At 43.0% G+C, this 18157-nt stretch overlaps 1 protein-coding gene across 2 annotated transcripts in view; it reads right to left on the reverse strand.

The window, feature by feature from the left end:
• Positions 1-18157, reverse strand: part of LOC119459501 (vacuolar protein sorting-associated protein 51 homolog) — a 45453-nt gene that overhangs the window by 19110 nt on the left and 8186 nt on the right. For both annotated transcript variants that reach the window (XM_037721249.2, XM_049666323.1), the window contains exons 10-12: positions 10169-10268; positions 5534-5851; positions 11-130 (exon numbers count right to left, since the gene is read on the reverse strand). In XM_037721249.2, the coding sequence (XP_037577177.1) occupies positions 11-130; positions 5534-5851; positions 10169-10268 (538 nt within the window). The remainder of the gene's footprint in view (positions 1-10; positions 131-5533; positions 5852-10168; positions 10269-18157) is intronic.

Raw genomic sequence — 18157 nt, forward strand, 5'->3', positions numbered from 1 at the left:
CTGCACTTACCAAGGCCATATTGTTTATTGCATGTATGAAAGCCACAACAATGCCTTCATGCACTTCCATGCAAAACATATCTTGAAAGTTGGCCCGCTTTGCAAATTCAACCTCAGCTTGAACAAAAGCCTGGAAATGAATGTCATACAGCTTCCTTAGGCAAAAAGTTTCCCACGTACGTGCTAATTACTGAGTCAAATTACTAGGTCCCAGGGTAGCTACGTGGTGTCAAAGAACAACAGAGACCATTCGGGTTCAGGTGCACGATGCACAAGAATTTGAGTAGACAGACAACTTCAGTCAACATATAATGACATTAAGTCACAAAATCTGATCATTATAACTAGAGACCAAAACTTTATGCAAATGCCTATTTTTTCTTTCCATCTTTATCATGCCCATTTTACATATAAGCATGAACTATGGGTCTAGAAACATTCTAGCGGCACCCTTATCGTGCCTACAAATGCCTATTTCGATGTTTGTGCCTATATTGGGTTTTCAGAACCTAAAAATGCCTTTTCCCTTGTTCTGTCCTAGCCTTACTTTGTTTATAATGTTATCATAACACCATCTTGGACCAGGAATAATTTTTCTTCAACTGCAAAGCTTTCTATCTGAGAAACCCGTATGGGTTTCCTTTGTAGCTTTATGCTACAGTCGGGTAGATGACAATTTTTCCCTTTCGCTACTGTTATCACCCACTGGTAATTTGGCCTAAGGCAGCTGATTAATACAATAAACACTTTGCCATAGTAAAGGCTGTTATTAATAGCATTGCAGCAGATGAGAGCATCGCTGTGAGAAGGGCTCAAACTGTGCAACGTGACGATGCACTTGAAGGTGAATTACCCCCCATATTCTAGCACACTTCTCCACACAACACTCTGCCTCAACTCAAGGAAGTAGACGGTAGTGCCACCCCTTGGCAGAAGTAGTTAGGGCAGTTCATTGACAGTGCCTCGCAGCTGTTGAGGAGCGTAGCGTCCTCGTTAGTTGAGGGGCGGTGCTTTGCTCAACTTGGGGGAGTGGAGGAAGAGCTTTGAGTCAAGGATGGTTTGAGAATAAGGGGGGTTAGCGTACTTGAGCATTCAAGTTTATCGATAAACTTGAATGCTCGAGGGCAACTCTGACCTGAAATATGGGGCTCATTTTGGACGTTCAAGAAAGGTTCTCCACCATCCCCAATAGACCTGCTGCTGATAGAGTTAGTTCGAAACTTCAATCTGTCTAAGACCAAAATCCCATGTCAGAATCTCATCAAAGGTTCTGACCAGTGAACATTCTGTATTTCCAGAGGCCATTGGATCATCTAATGTTCTGAAGTAAAAATATGTGCCACTATCATCAGTGGATGTTGAGTGTTCTATTTCTGCACACAAACCAATACTAAGCAAAAAAAAAGGCTCAACATGAAACCCGAAAAACTTTAGGCAAATGCCTATTTTTTCTTTACGTCCTTATCAAGATGGTGCTTGTTTGTCACTGCTCTCAGAATTTTTCTTGTGGTGTCTAGTCACACTAAATTTCAGATAAATCTTGTAACGTACGCAACTTGCCTAACTTCACTTTATAAAGAAAATAAAACTAATTTCACAAAAGAGGGGTTTAATGGGCAGTGTTCCTTACAAAATCATAATTTATTCTCAGATTCACAGAGGAAGCTGTTATTGAGACTATACATGCCTAAAGACAATATGCCTTAAATGACAGCTTTGCAATAACTTTTAATCAAGTTTCCTGCACCTAAATCAGCATTTTGAGGCGTCAAACTTAGTGTAGCATATATGATACATTGGGCATCACAGAGATAAAGTCTATCACAAGTTCAGAACAAAAACTAATTTTGATGGTTTGCTGTCCTTACAAAAATTTATTGCCAATAAAGAGTTTCCATAATTATGTATGCTCTTCCACAGGCAGCAAACATCGCCAGAGAACCTAAGGGACAAGCAAGGAGACCGAGACGATTGTAAGGATTGTCTTGGTCCCAACTGCTTGTCTCCCGTGTTCTCTGGTGCCATTTGTTGCCTTAATAAACCAACTAGACAGACAATATGTTTCGACCTCTTCCACATAACTTTTTTAAGGCTGATCCAAGCTATTGCCACATTGAATATGAGACACTGTTGTAGCGTTTTGCCAACAGCGGCTCAATGCCTGCAGAAATCGGCAACAAGTCTGTTGGCTGTAGTATTTATTTTCATTATCACACTTTTTCTTGTTATGAAAAAATAGTCTAATGAATCAACAATATTTCATGAATGTCTTGCTTTCAATGTTACTTAGTGGAATTAACAGCACTGCATTCATAAAGACCTTCATAAATTTCACAGGCCTTTTTAACCTATATGTTTGTTGGCTCAACTGATTATTTGATAGGCTGAAACTGGATTAACTTGTGTCAGTGGCGCACCGACGGGGGGGGGGGGGGGGATTCGGGGGTTGTAACCCCCCCCCCCTGAGGCCGACTTAAGCCCCCCTTTTGTTTAACCCCTTTTGTTTAACCCCTTTTCTTTCCTTACGCATTTGAGTGCTGCAACTAAGATGTAAGACGCGCAATCGTCTGCACACTTGCAAAAAGCGCATTTTTTTGACAATTTCCCGTTGAAAAAATCGAAATTAGTGCTGTTTAGATGGTATTGGCAAACTGTCAACCCCCCCCTGGCAGAGATCCTGGGTGCGCTACTGACTTGTGTAGTAGAGAGGCAGTAGCTACGACCAACAACCAGCTCAAATACTGTGTTACAATGCATATCCATGTTCAATGACAATTCGAATGCTAGGTCTAGGGCTACACTATTATAATATACCACAAGAAGTGCTGGTGCTCTGCATCAAATTAGATTAGCTTTGTTTCTAAATATCTACAAAGCAAATATTCAAATCTTGTCATTTTTGCAGTTTGCATCCAGTGCCACGACTCTAGCATCCCCACAAATGAAACACAAATCTGATAGCAATAGCTACTATAATCTGAATACAGAATGAGTTCACATACCTAATACATTTCTTTCCTTAAGGAGTTACAGAGATACCCAAAAAATAAGTGATGTGCTACTGTGTATACTTTCCCCACACCATCTTACCTTGTACAAGGATGCTTAAGCGGGTTGGTTCAGATATTATAAACGGTAATAGAGCATGAAAAACATTGACAAAAAGGGAAATGTACAGACACATACAAATGTCTCAGCGTCCATACGTCTACCTTCCTGTACATTTTCTTACTGACTCTGCATGTGCATTTGTCCATACATTTCCCCTTCAATACATTTTGCTCACAGTGCTTCGCTATTCTTTGTCCATGTCCCTACCAAACTATGCAAGAAATCTGAACAAATGGCTCTTTCACTAACGTTATATTAGGTGTAAGAGCCGATACTCGAATCATCCTTGTGTTGCAATCGTTCTTGCGTTTAAAGTTGGATCACATGAGATTTCTTTGCCTCAGCGAGAGCACGGCTGGTGATATTATACTGCGATTTAGAAAGTTTATTTTACTTTGATTTTTCATAAATGTTGCCTCTTGTTGTTGAATTGTACTGACTGCCATATTAGAACAGAAAAAGGTTTCTCAGGGCCTTCTGGGTACTGACTAATATGCTCATCATGGAATATGTGTCCAGCCAAAGCCGGGAGTTGTTTTGGTCAGATTGTTCACTTTGAATGCAGTGTCATGACATGGTCTATGCAAAAGTAAAATGGTCAGAGATTTTTTTCGACAGCCTGAATTTGCTAGATTCCTCCTTGAAATTTTGCTATCAGCAAGTTAACTTGTTGTAAAATATTGTGAGCGTTCAAGACACAGCCACATTAGAGTTGGTGTTGGCGTTTGCCGTAGTGAGGGGAAAAAAAAAAAGCATTTGACAAGTTTTTTTCATCAGCAGTGCAAATAAATATCTCCTTTATATATAAAGGAGATAAAATTACGTAAATTTTACAGTACAAAATAAAAATATTGACACCCTCCTAATCACTTCAAATTTTCACGCTCTTTTTTTTTAAGTGAATAGCTTTCCTCGGCTATTTCGTTTCTTTTTGCGGTCGGCGGTTGGAAGTTGTGAGTCAGAGGTAGTAACAATGGTGTCAATACAAAGGGCACAGGTGCTCGTGTAGAGGAGCACGTTCATTGCCGAACGCCAACTGTCATAGCTCTTTGAGACGCACGTGTTGTACACCTACACTACCGCTAGAAATGTACTGGTTAACGGTTCCCTTAACACTCTATGAAATTACTCAATAAAACAACAAACACTACCTAAATCCTGACTGCAACAAATATATGTCGTCAAGCTCACCATTCCTTTAAAAAGGCAAATAGCTTCCTTGAAGCATTCAGTTATTCACTTACTTTAACAATCATCATTGATGGTTCCTGCACAAATTTTTTTGTTCAGGTTTTACACAAACAACAGAAAATTACAGCAAGTTTTATAGTCTGTGTTATTGTGCACTGGGGCTCATGTGAACAAGACATGACTATGCGGCACGATAAGCTTATGCAGAAAATCAATAAAGGCGCATGCTGAACCCGGCGCCTTGAATTGTACAGGTGATAAAGTTTGAGAAAGCAGCTACAGAGATTTATCCACCAAATATATTGCTGGTAAGTTAAGTGAGGAAGATATCTACAGCATAAAGTTATGTAGATAATGGTGCCACATTTCATGATACGTAGACTGCCAGAGATAAGTCTGATTGAACCAAACGATGCGATACAGGCATGTACACACGGTGTGAAAGTGATAAAAGTAAAAAGAAGAGATGATAAAACATACCAACAAATCCTGAACATCTACAAAAAGATCCCTTCTCATGTTCAAACTAACTAAAGGCTGTACGTTTGTGAGATATGTCACTGTGTCACATGCATGACTGGCTGCATTAGTCGTGTATATCTCGCATCGCATATTCAAATGCTTCACACTTGTGAATAAAATTTGTTATTTCTTACATGTATATACGTGCTTTAAAATGTGCCACCAGAATTTAACGACCGTTGAGCATCTGTAGAAGCTACTGTGCTTTCTATTTCTGTGATAGTACGTAGAGAAAACCTGGGACATATTGGCACATAGAAACACACCGGATATTCTGATACAGCATATAAAACTTTAAAATCATAACAAAAGGAAGCGCTGTTGCATAAAACTACAATTAACTGAAATTCCATGGCAGTACAACGAAAAACAATGCACACAGTGCTGAAGCAGCCACTCCAGCACGTGATCCAACTTTACACGTCATTCAGGTGCTGGCAACAGGCGGTGACACAGTTGTGTCCTCGCGCCCAATATGCTAACTAAAGTAAAATTATTGCTTTGCTCTGAGAATCACTATTTCCAATGAGAACCAAAATTGTTTTACACTCCCATTTCCTAATACATTGTTACTACTTCATGATTAAGGCTAACTAGTAAAAGTTCTCAAGAGCACATTCAAGACTTGTCCTATGCCTTTTCTTGTACCCATGAATATGTGCTCGTCTGTTTTAGTTCAATCTAAATGCTTCATTTCAAGAAGACTCACCCTCAGACCCCTGAGCAATGACTGCACTTGGTCAAGGATCAGGTTATGCAAGCCAGCATGCAAGTCAGCCAGGCTGAGACTGTCCTGTCCCACGGTTCTCGGTAGGGCCAGGTTGTGCCTCACATCTGTCAGTCGCTCTGCAAAAAACTGCCTCAGTGTGTGCAGTGAAAATGCACACTGGTCTCGTGCTGCCCGCTCCACGATATGAACTGACTGCTGGCTGTAATCGGCAGCAGGCATCATTTTCGTCAATGCCTGCAGCTTCTGGCAGAACCGGTCTAGAGCCTTCACCAGCACACTGTTGTCGACACGCCGGCTCTGCACAACCCCACTAAGTAATTAGCAATAATAATCAGGCTTCTCAATTTGCACAAAAGTTCACATAATAGGAAATTTTAGAAATAGGGTAACCTAAGTGTCTTTGCGTACCTACAACCTGGCGCTCTGCTGGCATACTTTTGTATGCCCAGCAGTTTGCATCCCCTAGCTTTAGGTGTGCAAAATCTAAAACACCCTTATATAACCAATGGCTGACTGAAAATCATGCAACTTTCTCTAGAAGCTTTGATTTACAGATATATGGCCAGAATACACTAAAATTCCTTTCTTTTCTTTTTCTGATGGAACGCTACAAACTAGACAAGGATATTGTGGACCCACAAGTAGATGCATTATCATAAAATAGTACAATAGTGAAAGAACATTTACATAAAAGACATGAGGAAAAAGAACAGAAATAGTGTGTTTTATGCACACCTGGATGAAAAGTAAGCAACTCAAAATCTTAAATGCTGTTCTTCTTTTATCAGTGTCCAATGAGGAGCTACTTGCAGTCTATATACATGACATGAAATGTGTAGGTAGAGAAAGAAGTTATCCAAGCTTGGGAGCATCTACTGAACTTCACCAGTGCAATACCAAACAGCCCAGCAACCAGTATGTTGTTAACACTACACTTGGTACATCATTCCGTGCTTGCAGGGTGCCCGTACAACAGCTTTCACATGACATTTATTCATTCCTTAGAGTTGGTTATGATGACTGACAGTGCAGCAGCCATCACAACACACTTTATTAGTCATCATTTCAATGAGTCATGAAGTTTTGTTTGCTTCATGACAGACTAATCATCTGACAATTTTTCACTCAGCTCTGCAATGACTTAAACTCTTCTATCTCCTTCTATCTTCTGTTATTGCTGCTATAATAAGTAGACAATAATATTGTGCACCAGGGGCGGATCCAGGTTTTTTCTGAGGGGGGGGGGGGGGGGGGTCAGCTCCTGTCAATGATGATGATGATGACAGTAGTAGTCTTTCTTATTTACCGAAATTCGCCGTTTCTGCTCACAATAAACCCGCCTCTTATACGGCTAGTGCAACACCTGCAGCGAAGCCAGGTATCGGTTTCTCCGAACTCATAGGAAAAGGACATTGCCCAACACAGCCATGTGCTTGGAGGTTGTGCCTGATAATTTATCTAGAGAGAGAGAGAAGTTTAATGATACGAAATGCAGAGAGGTCGGCCTGAATTTATCTAAGTCTCTGAGTTTAGTTGGTTCATGTTCCTGAGTCTAAGACCTAGGAACAACATGGAACGTTTGCTTGATTTTCCATAGACTCAATGCAAAAAAAAAAAAGTCCGCTTAAGACGAACCACCTCAGACATACTCTTCGGTTAAGACAAACATTCGGAGTGACCGCCACCGCTACCGATCCTGGAGGCTAGCCTACTGGAGGCCTGCGGCGCACATCGTCGGTGGACGGAGGCGAAAACAAGAGAAAACAAAAAGGAAAAAAAAAAAAGAAAAAGCGGAGAAACTCTCCTGGCCAGTGCCGTTTCTCAGCAGGAGAATGTGACCTCGCGTCATCATACGGGTCCTACAGGCTATGACCTGTGAGGCAGCAGATGCCTATTTGAACTCCCTAGTGAACTTTTTCCAGCAGCACGAAAGCACAGAAGGATTTTTAAGGTCATTAGGTGAGATGACGTCGTTTGTGGCTGCTCGCCGATTTGCACAGAAGCGACAAACATCCATCACGGACTGAATAAAACCAAGCAAGAGTACCACTTGAAAACAGTTTTCAGCTAAAAAAATGCTCTTTATGTCATTTTCCTCCCGTTGTAAGTCTACTTCATTTACAGTTTTTAAGTAAGATATTTGGATGCACCTGGTCATGTTGCTAATTATTTTTTGGAGTGCGCTTCTGAACTTCCGATAAGACGAACAAATTTTCATGGTCCCTTCAAGTTCGTCTTAAGGGAGTCTACTGTACTTTATAAAGAGCTATCACCCGAACTATTGTTGAATCATTGGAATCGACGAGCACAGTAAAACATTTTTGAAGCAGGCAAACCTTTATGAACCGAGAAGGCAAACAAAAGACAGCAGTGTCAAATGCTGCAGACGTTTAGGGCATTTATCTGATTATAAATAAATCCAGTCACTTTCCTTCCAGCTGGACGGAAAGTGGTTGCTTTTAAATACGAATTATGCGAGCTGCTTGCTTCGCGACGACCCGAAGCGCGGAAGCAGACGATAGCAGACGACGAAAAAGCACCGCTCACAGCACTCACTGTGCCTGCGTGACACTTGTTGCTGCCGCCGGCCGGCGGTGGCGCCGAGCAAACGCCATGTGCACCGGTGTTCCCTTTAACAGTGCACCGCTCTGTACGTCACCAAGATGCTTTACTCCGAGGTGAAAGACCTGGATATTCCCTCTCCTTTTGCTCCTAACTCCTCTCCAACTAGATTTTTCTTTTTTGCGCATACACACTGGTTCCTGCGGAGGGCTCTCCTGGCCACGGACGGACGTTTTGCCTAGGCATATACAGCGTCACTGTAAAACATGTACAGCATGTGCGATTAAATCAAGCAGGCTAGGTGACTATTTTTGTCCCCGCCCCGTTTCAAAGGGTATGCCATTAAATCATCATCATCATCACCTGAAGTTTCTCTGGCGTGAGCAACTGCAGACGGTGACGTTCTTCCTTGGACTCATGGTCCTGCGACGCATTCTCCGCTTTTTCACGGTCCCGCTTTCGCTGTCTGTGTTCACATTGTCTGTATTCATGTTGCTGCTGTCGACGCCTCTCCGCTTTGTTAGCTTTTTCCTCCGGCGTGAACACGCTACGCCGCACCCCTGGCTTTTGCAAGTAACGGTAAGAGGCAACCGATGACCCCCCGAGGGAGATCTAAGTTAATCAGGCGCGAAGGCACTCGCGCAGAAGATGGGCATGCTTGACAAAAGAGACGTTCCCTCAATTAGCTCGACGCCACCGACGGGACGAGTAAGGCACGGCCGGCGCCAGGAGGTTCAAGGTGTTCATGAGAAAAGATAACTATGGCAACTTCGCGACACCACACCCCTACAGAAAACAGCTAAGCTTGTGAGCGAGCTAGCTTTACTTCTACATGGCTGCTACCAATGGTACTTGCGAAAAATACTTTTGAAGAATTCTGGTGGTCACATTTTTTGTGACAGGGCCAGCACCCTGTCAGCGAGGAGTGATGCAGAAATCTGAGGGGGGGGGGGGGGTCTGGACATCTGGACATCCCCTCTGGATCCGCGCCTGATTGTGCATGTCTTGATTACTGCTGACCTATTTTTCTGGTGTTCATAAAATTAATTTGTCTACTTTGTCCGTTCTAGCAGAGTTCCCAAATACGTCATTGTCAGCCATGCAATTTAATGCTTGTTTTCACCTCAAGCTTGTAACAGAAAGTAGCACTGTCATTATATCCTAATTACGCCACTGCAACATTTGCAGCCAATCCTAAATGTACATGATGCTGCTCTCGACCACCAGTAAGAAATGACAAGTTGAATGCCAGAAAGTAGCACTGTCATTAGCATTGTCATTGAGCAGAAAGTAGCCCTGTCATTATATCGTAATTACACCACTGCAAAATCTGCAGCCAATCCTAAATGCACATGATGCTACTCTCGACCACCAGTAACAAATGATAAGTAGAGTGCCAGCCATGCCAAATCACAGAAAACTTTGCCAGAAATGTGGCATGAAATAAAAATAAAAACGAGCTCATGACTCATTACAATGAAGTGAAGCAGGAGCACACCATGGCAGCTCTCAAGCATCACTTCATGCAAATCACCCAAAATACAAAATAGCTTCACCTAAAAGCCTCTGAGCAAGCTCCCAGCAGCCACTATATGAAAGCCAAGCATAGGCTTGACAGTGGAACCACTGGGTGTCGCAGTGCTGCAAATCAGTGAGTGCTTCATGTTCCACAAACTTTTATTTGTTTTATTAGACAAACCAAGTCACCGCGTGCAAAAAATGGGATTTGTCTTGTGGCTCCACACCAAGATTTACAACACCAGGAAGCACACAAAATCAGTCTAGCTGCACCCATTTTTGCCCAATTACTCTAGCCCTGGGGTATTACAGAACCTGCTGCAGCCACAACACATTTGCTACAGCCACAAAAGGCAAGAATATGTCCAACGCATGCATGCATAAATAATATAGAACATGCTGCTCAATACCTACCTTTACCCTAAACTAGGTGTAAAAAGGAGAGACAAGAATAAAATGAGTGCATGCATTATTAACACATGCAGGTGTAAGAGCAACGTAAACATCCAACGTACAGTTCCAAGACGTGCTCACCTCCGCAGCCACTCTCTGTTCCATCACATCCAGCAGCTGCAGCATGATCTCATCCAAGAATGCTTTCAACTTCTGCACAACAGCAGCATCTGTCTCACCACTGTAAATAGAGAAAGTGCAGTTCCCTACAAAGCAGCATACAGAATTAAGGGCTCACAACTACTCTCATGTTGCTGCTGCTAGTAGTTTTCTATAAAATTTCAAATTTCGCTTTATTTCAGGTCTTGCCTGAAGAGACAAAGGCTATAGGAGCCTTGTAGGGCTTCTTTTCTTTTTTTTTTTTTCAGTTCCCATCAATTGCAGAAATTCACACAAATATTAGAATATACAGAATTGGATATGTTGTACAATACAAAAAGTGTTGTTCCAAATTCATCTTCAAAAAAAGATGAAAACAAAAATTCTTAAAATGAGACATTCTACGCTCAGGTGCAAGTGTAATGCAACAGCCTCAATACTGTAGAAAATAGATGACTTCATCTATTGAATTCCTTACACAAAACATGTCAAAATCAAAAGGCAAGTTTGCAAGCAAATATATACATAACTAAACGTAGCAGCAAATTATAAAGCCATTTGCCCCGCTGTGTTGATCACGATGAAAATCTTCATTTTCACTATGACCCACAACAATACATAAAAAAAAAGGTAACCAGACTTTGCTTTTTTTTTTCTTTTTTTTTTTGTCAAGGGGAACACCTAACCAGTAATAAAACCAATTTACCTGGAACATTCCTTCACCTTTATTGCAAAGAAGTGACTGATATAATCAATGGGGCGCACATTCGACATAAAACATTCGTGCCTTTACTGCAGCGATAATCGATAGCAGAACACAAACTGATTGTTCCCTTTAACAGTAGATTATAGTGTACATGTAATTACTAAACATGGTGCTAGGCATTGTCAGCAGTCTTATGTGTCCCCCAGTCCAGTAAATGCCCTCTCCCCCCCCCCCTTCCACCCCCTTTCCCCTTCCCATGGTAAGTTGCATGCAACAAGCATAGTACACTGGATCCCCGCAGCTCAACGTCACGTCATTCAGAAAGAAGCAGACAAGATGCTTGCAAAGGACATCATTGAGCCCGCTTGCAGTTCTTAGGCTTTCCCTGGTGTCCTTGTAAAAAAAAGGAAAACACACGGCGCTTCTGCGTCAACTACCGCCACCTGAACAAGGTCTCTAAAAAAGAAATATATATCCTTTACGATGGATTGATGACCTGCTTGATCTTCTCCACGGCATGAAGTATTTATTCTCCATCGACCTCTGTTTGGGATATTAGAAAACTGCCGTGGGAGACAATGAGTGGGAGAAGACCACTTTCATAACACCAGATGATCTTTCTCAACTCGAAGTCATGCTGCTTGGTCTGTGCAATGCCCCAGCGACGTTCAAACGAATGACGAACTCCATTCTCCACAACATAAAATGGTCAACTTGCCTCTGTTACCTCAACGACATTGTTGTGTTCTCATCTACCTTTCCAAGTCAGTTGCAATGTCTTTTAGTGGTTCTCAATGTGTTCCAAAGAGCTGAGCTTCAGCTGAACCTGCCGCAAAATTACTGTCCTTGGCCACCTTGCTGAAGCTCTGTGTCAGACTTGATCCCAAGAAAGTTCGGGATGTTGTGGATTTCCGGATGCCGCAGTCTGTCCATGATGTTTGCAGTTTCATTTGCCTCTGCTTGAATTTTCGCCGATTTGTTAAGAACTTTGCTACTACCACCCAACCCCTTACCAACCTCCTTAAGAAGGATGTCTTTTTCTCCTGGGGTCCACCACAAGCTTCAGCTTTTACCAAGCTGATCACCCTGCTTATGACCCCACATAATCTGGCTCACTTGGATGACTACGCTCCCACGGAGGTCTGCACCAACGCCAGTGCCCATGGCATAGATGCTATTTTGCACAACATGAGCATGGACACAACAGAAAGGGACATTCTAAGAGAGCTTTGAGAGTTCAGGAGTACTTTTATTTTGTCGTCTGCAAGTATGGCCATGGACATAAGGATGCGGACTGTTTATCCCGTCACCTAGTGGTTCCACGTAAGTGTGAATCCAGTGACACTATACAGCCTGTAGTATTATGCAGATCTTGCATCTCAGTCATATCAGAAATGATCATAGGTGTGATGTCACCTTGTGCCAACTCATTGCCCGGCTAAACTCCTCGTCTCCTGATGCCAACCTTCGCATGTTTTTACTCCGGGATGGCATCTTGTACTGCCACAGTATGTTCCCTTACAGCTCAGAGCTCCTCCTTGCAATTCCAAAACATCTGCGACTGTAACTGCCCAACTTCCCAACACACCAACAGCGGTCCCCTCAGAGTTTCTCACATTTATGACCATATGTGCTGCAGCTTTTACCAGCCTACCATGTACCAGCCTGTGCACCAGTACGTCGATTCGTGGGACCTCTGTCAATGCCGGAACAAACCCTCTCTGCTTTCTAGTCATCCCCTTCAACTCCGGGACATGTCGCATGTGCCCTTCTTTCGCGTTGGCCTCGACTTGCTTGGCCTGTCCCCCTGTCTCATTCTGCCAACGAATGGGTCAATGCCACAACAGATTATGCCACATGCTACGTGATCACACGCTATCACACACAGACCTGCTGTGCTTCTGATGTCCCCCACTTTTTGTTACACAACGTCATTCTGCATCATCGTGCTCCTAAACAACGCCTTACAGTCAGGGGCCTGCAAATCCTCTCTAGAGTGGTCGCCAAGATGCTTGAATCGCGCGTGACCCGGCACAAGCTCACCATAGCTTACCACTCCAGTCTAACTGGCTAACAGAATGCTTGAATCACATGCTCACAGACATGTTGTCGATGCATGTTTCTTCCAACCACCGCTGTTCGGACATGAGCCTGCAATTCGTGACGTCCGTTTACAATTCATCATGCCATGATGTGGCCGGTTTTTCTGCGTTCTATTTGTTGTCTGGCCGTGATCTTGCCTTACCCATGAATACCCTGCTGCCTTCTGCTACACCTCCCAGCAGTGACTATGCCCATGGCACCACTGCCTGAGCTGATCATACTCGTCAGGTTGCCCATGAGGAATTAGCTACAATGCAAATACACCAGAAGACACTTCACGAGAGGCAGCACCGGCTTACTCGTTTTTTGCCAGGTTCCCTCGTAATCCTCTGGACTCCAACGCACCGAATCAGACTCTTGGAAAAGCTACTGTCACCTTACACTGCCCCTTACCATAACCTTTGCCAAGTCACCGACCTCGCCTACAAAATCGCAACTCTCTCACTGTTGTTGCTGTGGAATCCAATCTCCATAGCTTTCTTCAAGCTTTAGCCTCCAAGTACCACTGCCCTATGCAAGCAGTGGTTCCCTATTTTTTTTCTTTTCCAACATGGCCGCAAGTTCAAAATGTTAACAGCTGGAGCATTTTTACCTTCCAAAACCACCAAACATGACCACAATGGGAGTGGGCCATCTTTTGAATTTTTGAAAGTGACACTGTGTACAGGAGCTTGAGCGAACAATCTTTCGAAAGTAAGCATGCTTCCAAAACTTCATGCCTACATTTCTAAATTTCTCGTTACTTAGGATGAGATTTGAATATATCCTAGTTAAATTTATGATAATTTTCAAAAAATTTTCATGTGGGCCATCTTCAAAAGTTCACCATGCCTTAGCAACTTCAGTCAAGCAGAAAAATAATCTAGTGATTTAATTTTAAAATCAGGTAATGCAGTAATAAAAATACAGCAGCAAGGAAACTAAAAGCTCTCTCACCAGCAAACATTTCTCAAAGGGGTCCTGAACTACCCCTCAAGCTTGGCGAAAAAACAGCCTGCGGATAGCGTACGCTGCTGTGAACATCTCAGCCAAAGTATACAGTCATGTGCAGCACATGGAGCTTACAAGTGGAGCGCAAAGTCACCTTTTTCTCATACACACTCTTTTCAAACAAAGCCTTCTCTTCACTCTTTTTTGAAGCTGCCGGCGGCTACCATATTTCATCATTTAGCAGGTTCCCATAGACGGTTGCTATTGGCCAATAGCAGACATCAATCAAGAAGGGCATTTGGATCAGTGCGCTTCTTCTTTCTTTCCTTAAAGACCCCCCACAGGGGTATTACATAAGGGGTGGGATTACAACAATAGTTAAAACAATATTAGTTAAGGTGAGAGAATCGCTGACACTTCTTCCGTGAATGCAGATGAACTGGTGATGGCAGCGATGTCGTAAGGAAGGCCGTTCCAGTCTACAACTATGCGAGGGAAAAAAGAAGACAAAAAAGTGACAGTGCGCACTTTGGGGCAAGCGACACTTAATGAATGACCGGTGCGAAGTGATATTCGTACTGGTGGTGAAATGTATGGCAGAAGAGCGAGATGACTGTAAAAAAATTTCTGAAATAAAGATAGGCTGGCGATGCGACGGCGATACGAAAGAGATGCTTTTAACCAGTCTGCTTTTAAGGATGATACGCTGATGTCGTAAGAATATGCTGAGTGAATTAACCTAGTAGCGCGATTCTGTACGGCTTCAAGGGCGTTAGTGAGGTAAATTTCATGTGGGTACCAAATGGCAGAAGCGTATTCAAGTTTAGGCCTGATGAACGATTTGTATGCTAGTAGTTTTACGTGGGGAGGAGCATTTTGTAAGTGGCGTTTAAAAAAAACGAGCTTTTTTTGTTGGCAGATGATATAACGTTATTCACATGCGAACACCAGTCAAGGTCGTAAGAAAAAGTGATGCCTAGGTATTTGAAGGATTTAACTGGTTCAATAGGCTTGTTATATATTACATAAGAGAATTTGAGGGTATTTCGACAGCGGGTCATTGACATTACTTTGCATTTAGAAGGATTTAGTAGGATTAGCCAGTCATCACACCCATTTTGGATATTGTTTAGGTCGTTCTGAAGCAATATTTGAATTGAATTATGGGGTTTTACGTGCCAAAACCAGTTCTGATTATGAGGCACGCCGTAGTGGGGGACTCCGGAAATTTAGACCACCTGGGGTTCTTTAACGTGCACCTAAATCTAAGTACACGGGTGTTTTCGCATTTCGCCCCCATCAAAATGCAGCCGCCGTGGCCGGGATTCGATCCCGCGACCTCGTGCTCAGCAGCCCAACACCATAGCCACTGAGCAACCATGGCGGGTTGAAGCAATATTTGCTTACTGATGTTAAAGTACTGTAGAGAACACAATCGTCAGCAAATACGCGGATATGACTAGAGACACTAAGTGGAAGATCATTAGTTTATATTATGAACAGAAGGTGTCCTAGCACAGAACCCTGTGCAACGCCTGATGCTACGAGAAGCGGATAAGAGACATGGTTATTTATTTGCACTAACTGTGAACGATTAGTAAGAAATTCTTTTATCCATCTTAGTACCTTAGGGTGAATATGCAACTGTGAAAGTTTAAGAAGCAGGAGTTGATGAGCTACTTTGTCAAAGGCTTTTGCGAAATCAAGGAAAATTGCGTCGGTCTGTGTATTAGTATCGAGGTTTGAATGTAGATCATGAAGAAAGATGGCCAACTGGGTTTCACAAGACAGTCCCTTACGGAAACCGTGCTGTGATGAATGAAAGAAATCGTTTGAGTCAAGAAAGTCCATTGAGTGAGAGAAAATGACATGTTCCATGATTTTGCAAGGGACGCTTGTTACGAAAATTGGGCGGTAGTTTAGTGGTGAGTCTCTATTACCCGATTTGTAGACCGGAACGACCTTGCCCACTTTCCATTCAATCGGTAGGTTACCTGTGGTTAATGACTGGGAAAACAGCAAGATTAAATAAGAAGCAGAAATGATTTTGGTGTTTTTTAGCAGTTTTGAAGTAATTTTGTCATGGCGAGCAGATGATGACATCTTGAGGTTTTCTATTACGCTGCACATACCGTTTAATGAAAAAATGATGGCAGGCATTTCTGACATGGCAGGAGCAGAAATGCTTTGAATGGGCGTATTGGATTCTATAGTGAAAACAGACGAAAATGTTGTGTTAAAAACATTAGCGCAGTCAACGTCTGATAGAGGATTACCCATATTGTTCGGAATAGTGATAGTGCAAGTTGTCTGGGGATTAATGATGTGCCAAAATTTTTTGGGGTTATTAGCTATCATGCGATGAAGGTCATTATGATAAAACAAGTGTTTAGTTCTGCGGATAGCATCCAAGTAGGCATGCTCCGACTCGTACTATCTTTCCCAGGCGCCGCGGTTAGGTTTTATTTTAATGGATAGAAAAAGACGGGGTTTTTTTTTGTTTTTTTTACGAGAGAGAGTTCTAACTGCTGGCTGATGTCGGTTAGCGTGAACCGACATCGTTGGAATGTTGGAATGAACTTGTCTGCTAGTGTGTGTTAAGTTTATTCTGAAAGAGAGACCAGTTATTTTCCACAGATTGCAAACGAAAACTTCAGTCGAATATTTCATAAAAGTCGTGTAGTTCTTGATTTATTGCAGCGTAGTTGCCTTTGTCATAGAGGCGGATGACTTTTTTGTAAGAACGGCGTAAACTGGGAGTAAAGGTGAAGGTGGCATGGATTACTTTACGATCACTAATTATGATCCTGTTGTTACTGTGTATATCTATTGACACAGTTTACCAAACAGGGTGAAGTAAGCGAAAATCTGCATTTTGAATTTGAGTAAGAATTACGTACTTCCGGAAGAAGCCTACTATCATTTGCTCATGTTCAGCTGCGGCCGCGCGCGTAGGCATCAACCTTTGGCCACACTGCTTATCGGTGTTGTGGCCGTCGGGTCTTGCTAATTTCAATTTTGAAGACTAAACTAGCCTCAAACCACGCAAAACTTCAGGTCAGACCCCATGTACGCGTGCCAGTGAGAGCTCACTTCTGGCTGCTCCTGGCTAGACGCCTTGACAGACATCGCTTCGTATTGAGCCATTGAGAGTGCTTCAAAATGCATAATTTGGATGTGGCTACTATCCGTCAGTCACGCTGATGCAGGAAAAAGCCGGTCCGCACCACATAGCATGGCCAGACTGGAGCACATGAGCGTGAGTGTGCACTCCAGACCTTCCGTGGACATAGCAAACGTTGCTACTACAGCTTGCAAGTAGATGTGTCTGCTGCGCAGCGTAGATACCGCGGCTGCCGCGGGGTGGCGTGACAAGCCCACTCACTGCAGTTCTCTGAGGACAACCACGTGCTTTGATCAATCTCTGTGGGTGACTGGCTCCAGGTGCATTGCGAACCAGCCCGAGCACCAGCATCCGGCTGGAACAGTCTGCTTCCCAAGTTTCAGGCCTTCGAGCTGTGTCGCAACCATAGTGGAAGCTCATTACATTAGCAATCCTTTCAACACAAGTCCGCAGTGCGGCAACCACTGCTTACCCAATGTGGGCACTGCCGACGTACTCGCACGAGCGAATGTAAAGCTGATGTTTCGTCCAACCCTCGAAAATTGTGCGAATGCCATAGAGGTAAGTGCGAAAGGAAATGTGCCACTGGTCACTCAATGCAAGAAAACACAGCCACGCATAGCTATCTAGTACACTGTAGTACAGCAAAGGGATGAGACACCATGAACTTAACCGTAAGTTGAGGGATAGCCTTCAAGTTTGGTGCGTCGTAGCCTAATCCGTAGTGGCATCTTCATGAGCATTTAAAATAAAATGTGAACTGCGGGTCACAATGACGTTCAGTAGGCGGAGCGTTGTGGGCACGCCCTGGTGCGCCGCGAAGGGGTTCAAAGGCGATCTTTGATTGCCAATATCTCCACTTCTGCTGAACACACTGAAGTATCTTTTGCTGTAAAGTATTTCTGAAATAGTCTATTTTAATTTCAAATGCATTTCTCAACAGGTCAGGTAACCAATAAAAAATAACACACATAGGCAACGAAGTCTTTAACCCAGGAGATGCTTAAGTTTTATAGCGCATATAGAGCTTGCAGGTTTCATCTCGTCTTTAGTTCTGAAAATCTGGATTTGTGTGATGCAGCGTATTTGAATATATCATGCAAAGCAA

This window comes from Dermacentor silvarum, chromosome 1 (assembly GCF_013339745.2).
Source record: "Dermacentor silvarum isolate Dsil-2018 chromosome 1, BIME_Dsil_1.4, whole genome shotgun sequence".
NCBI classification, from domain to species: Eukaryota; Metazoa; Arthropoda; class Arachnida; order Ixodida; family Ixodidae; genus Dermacentor; species Dermacentor silvarum.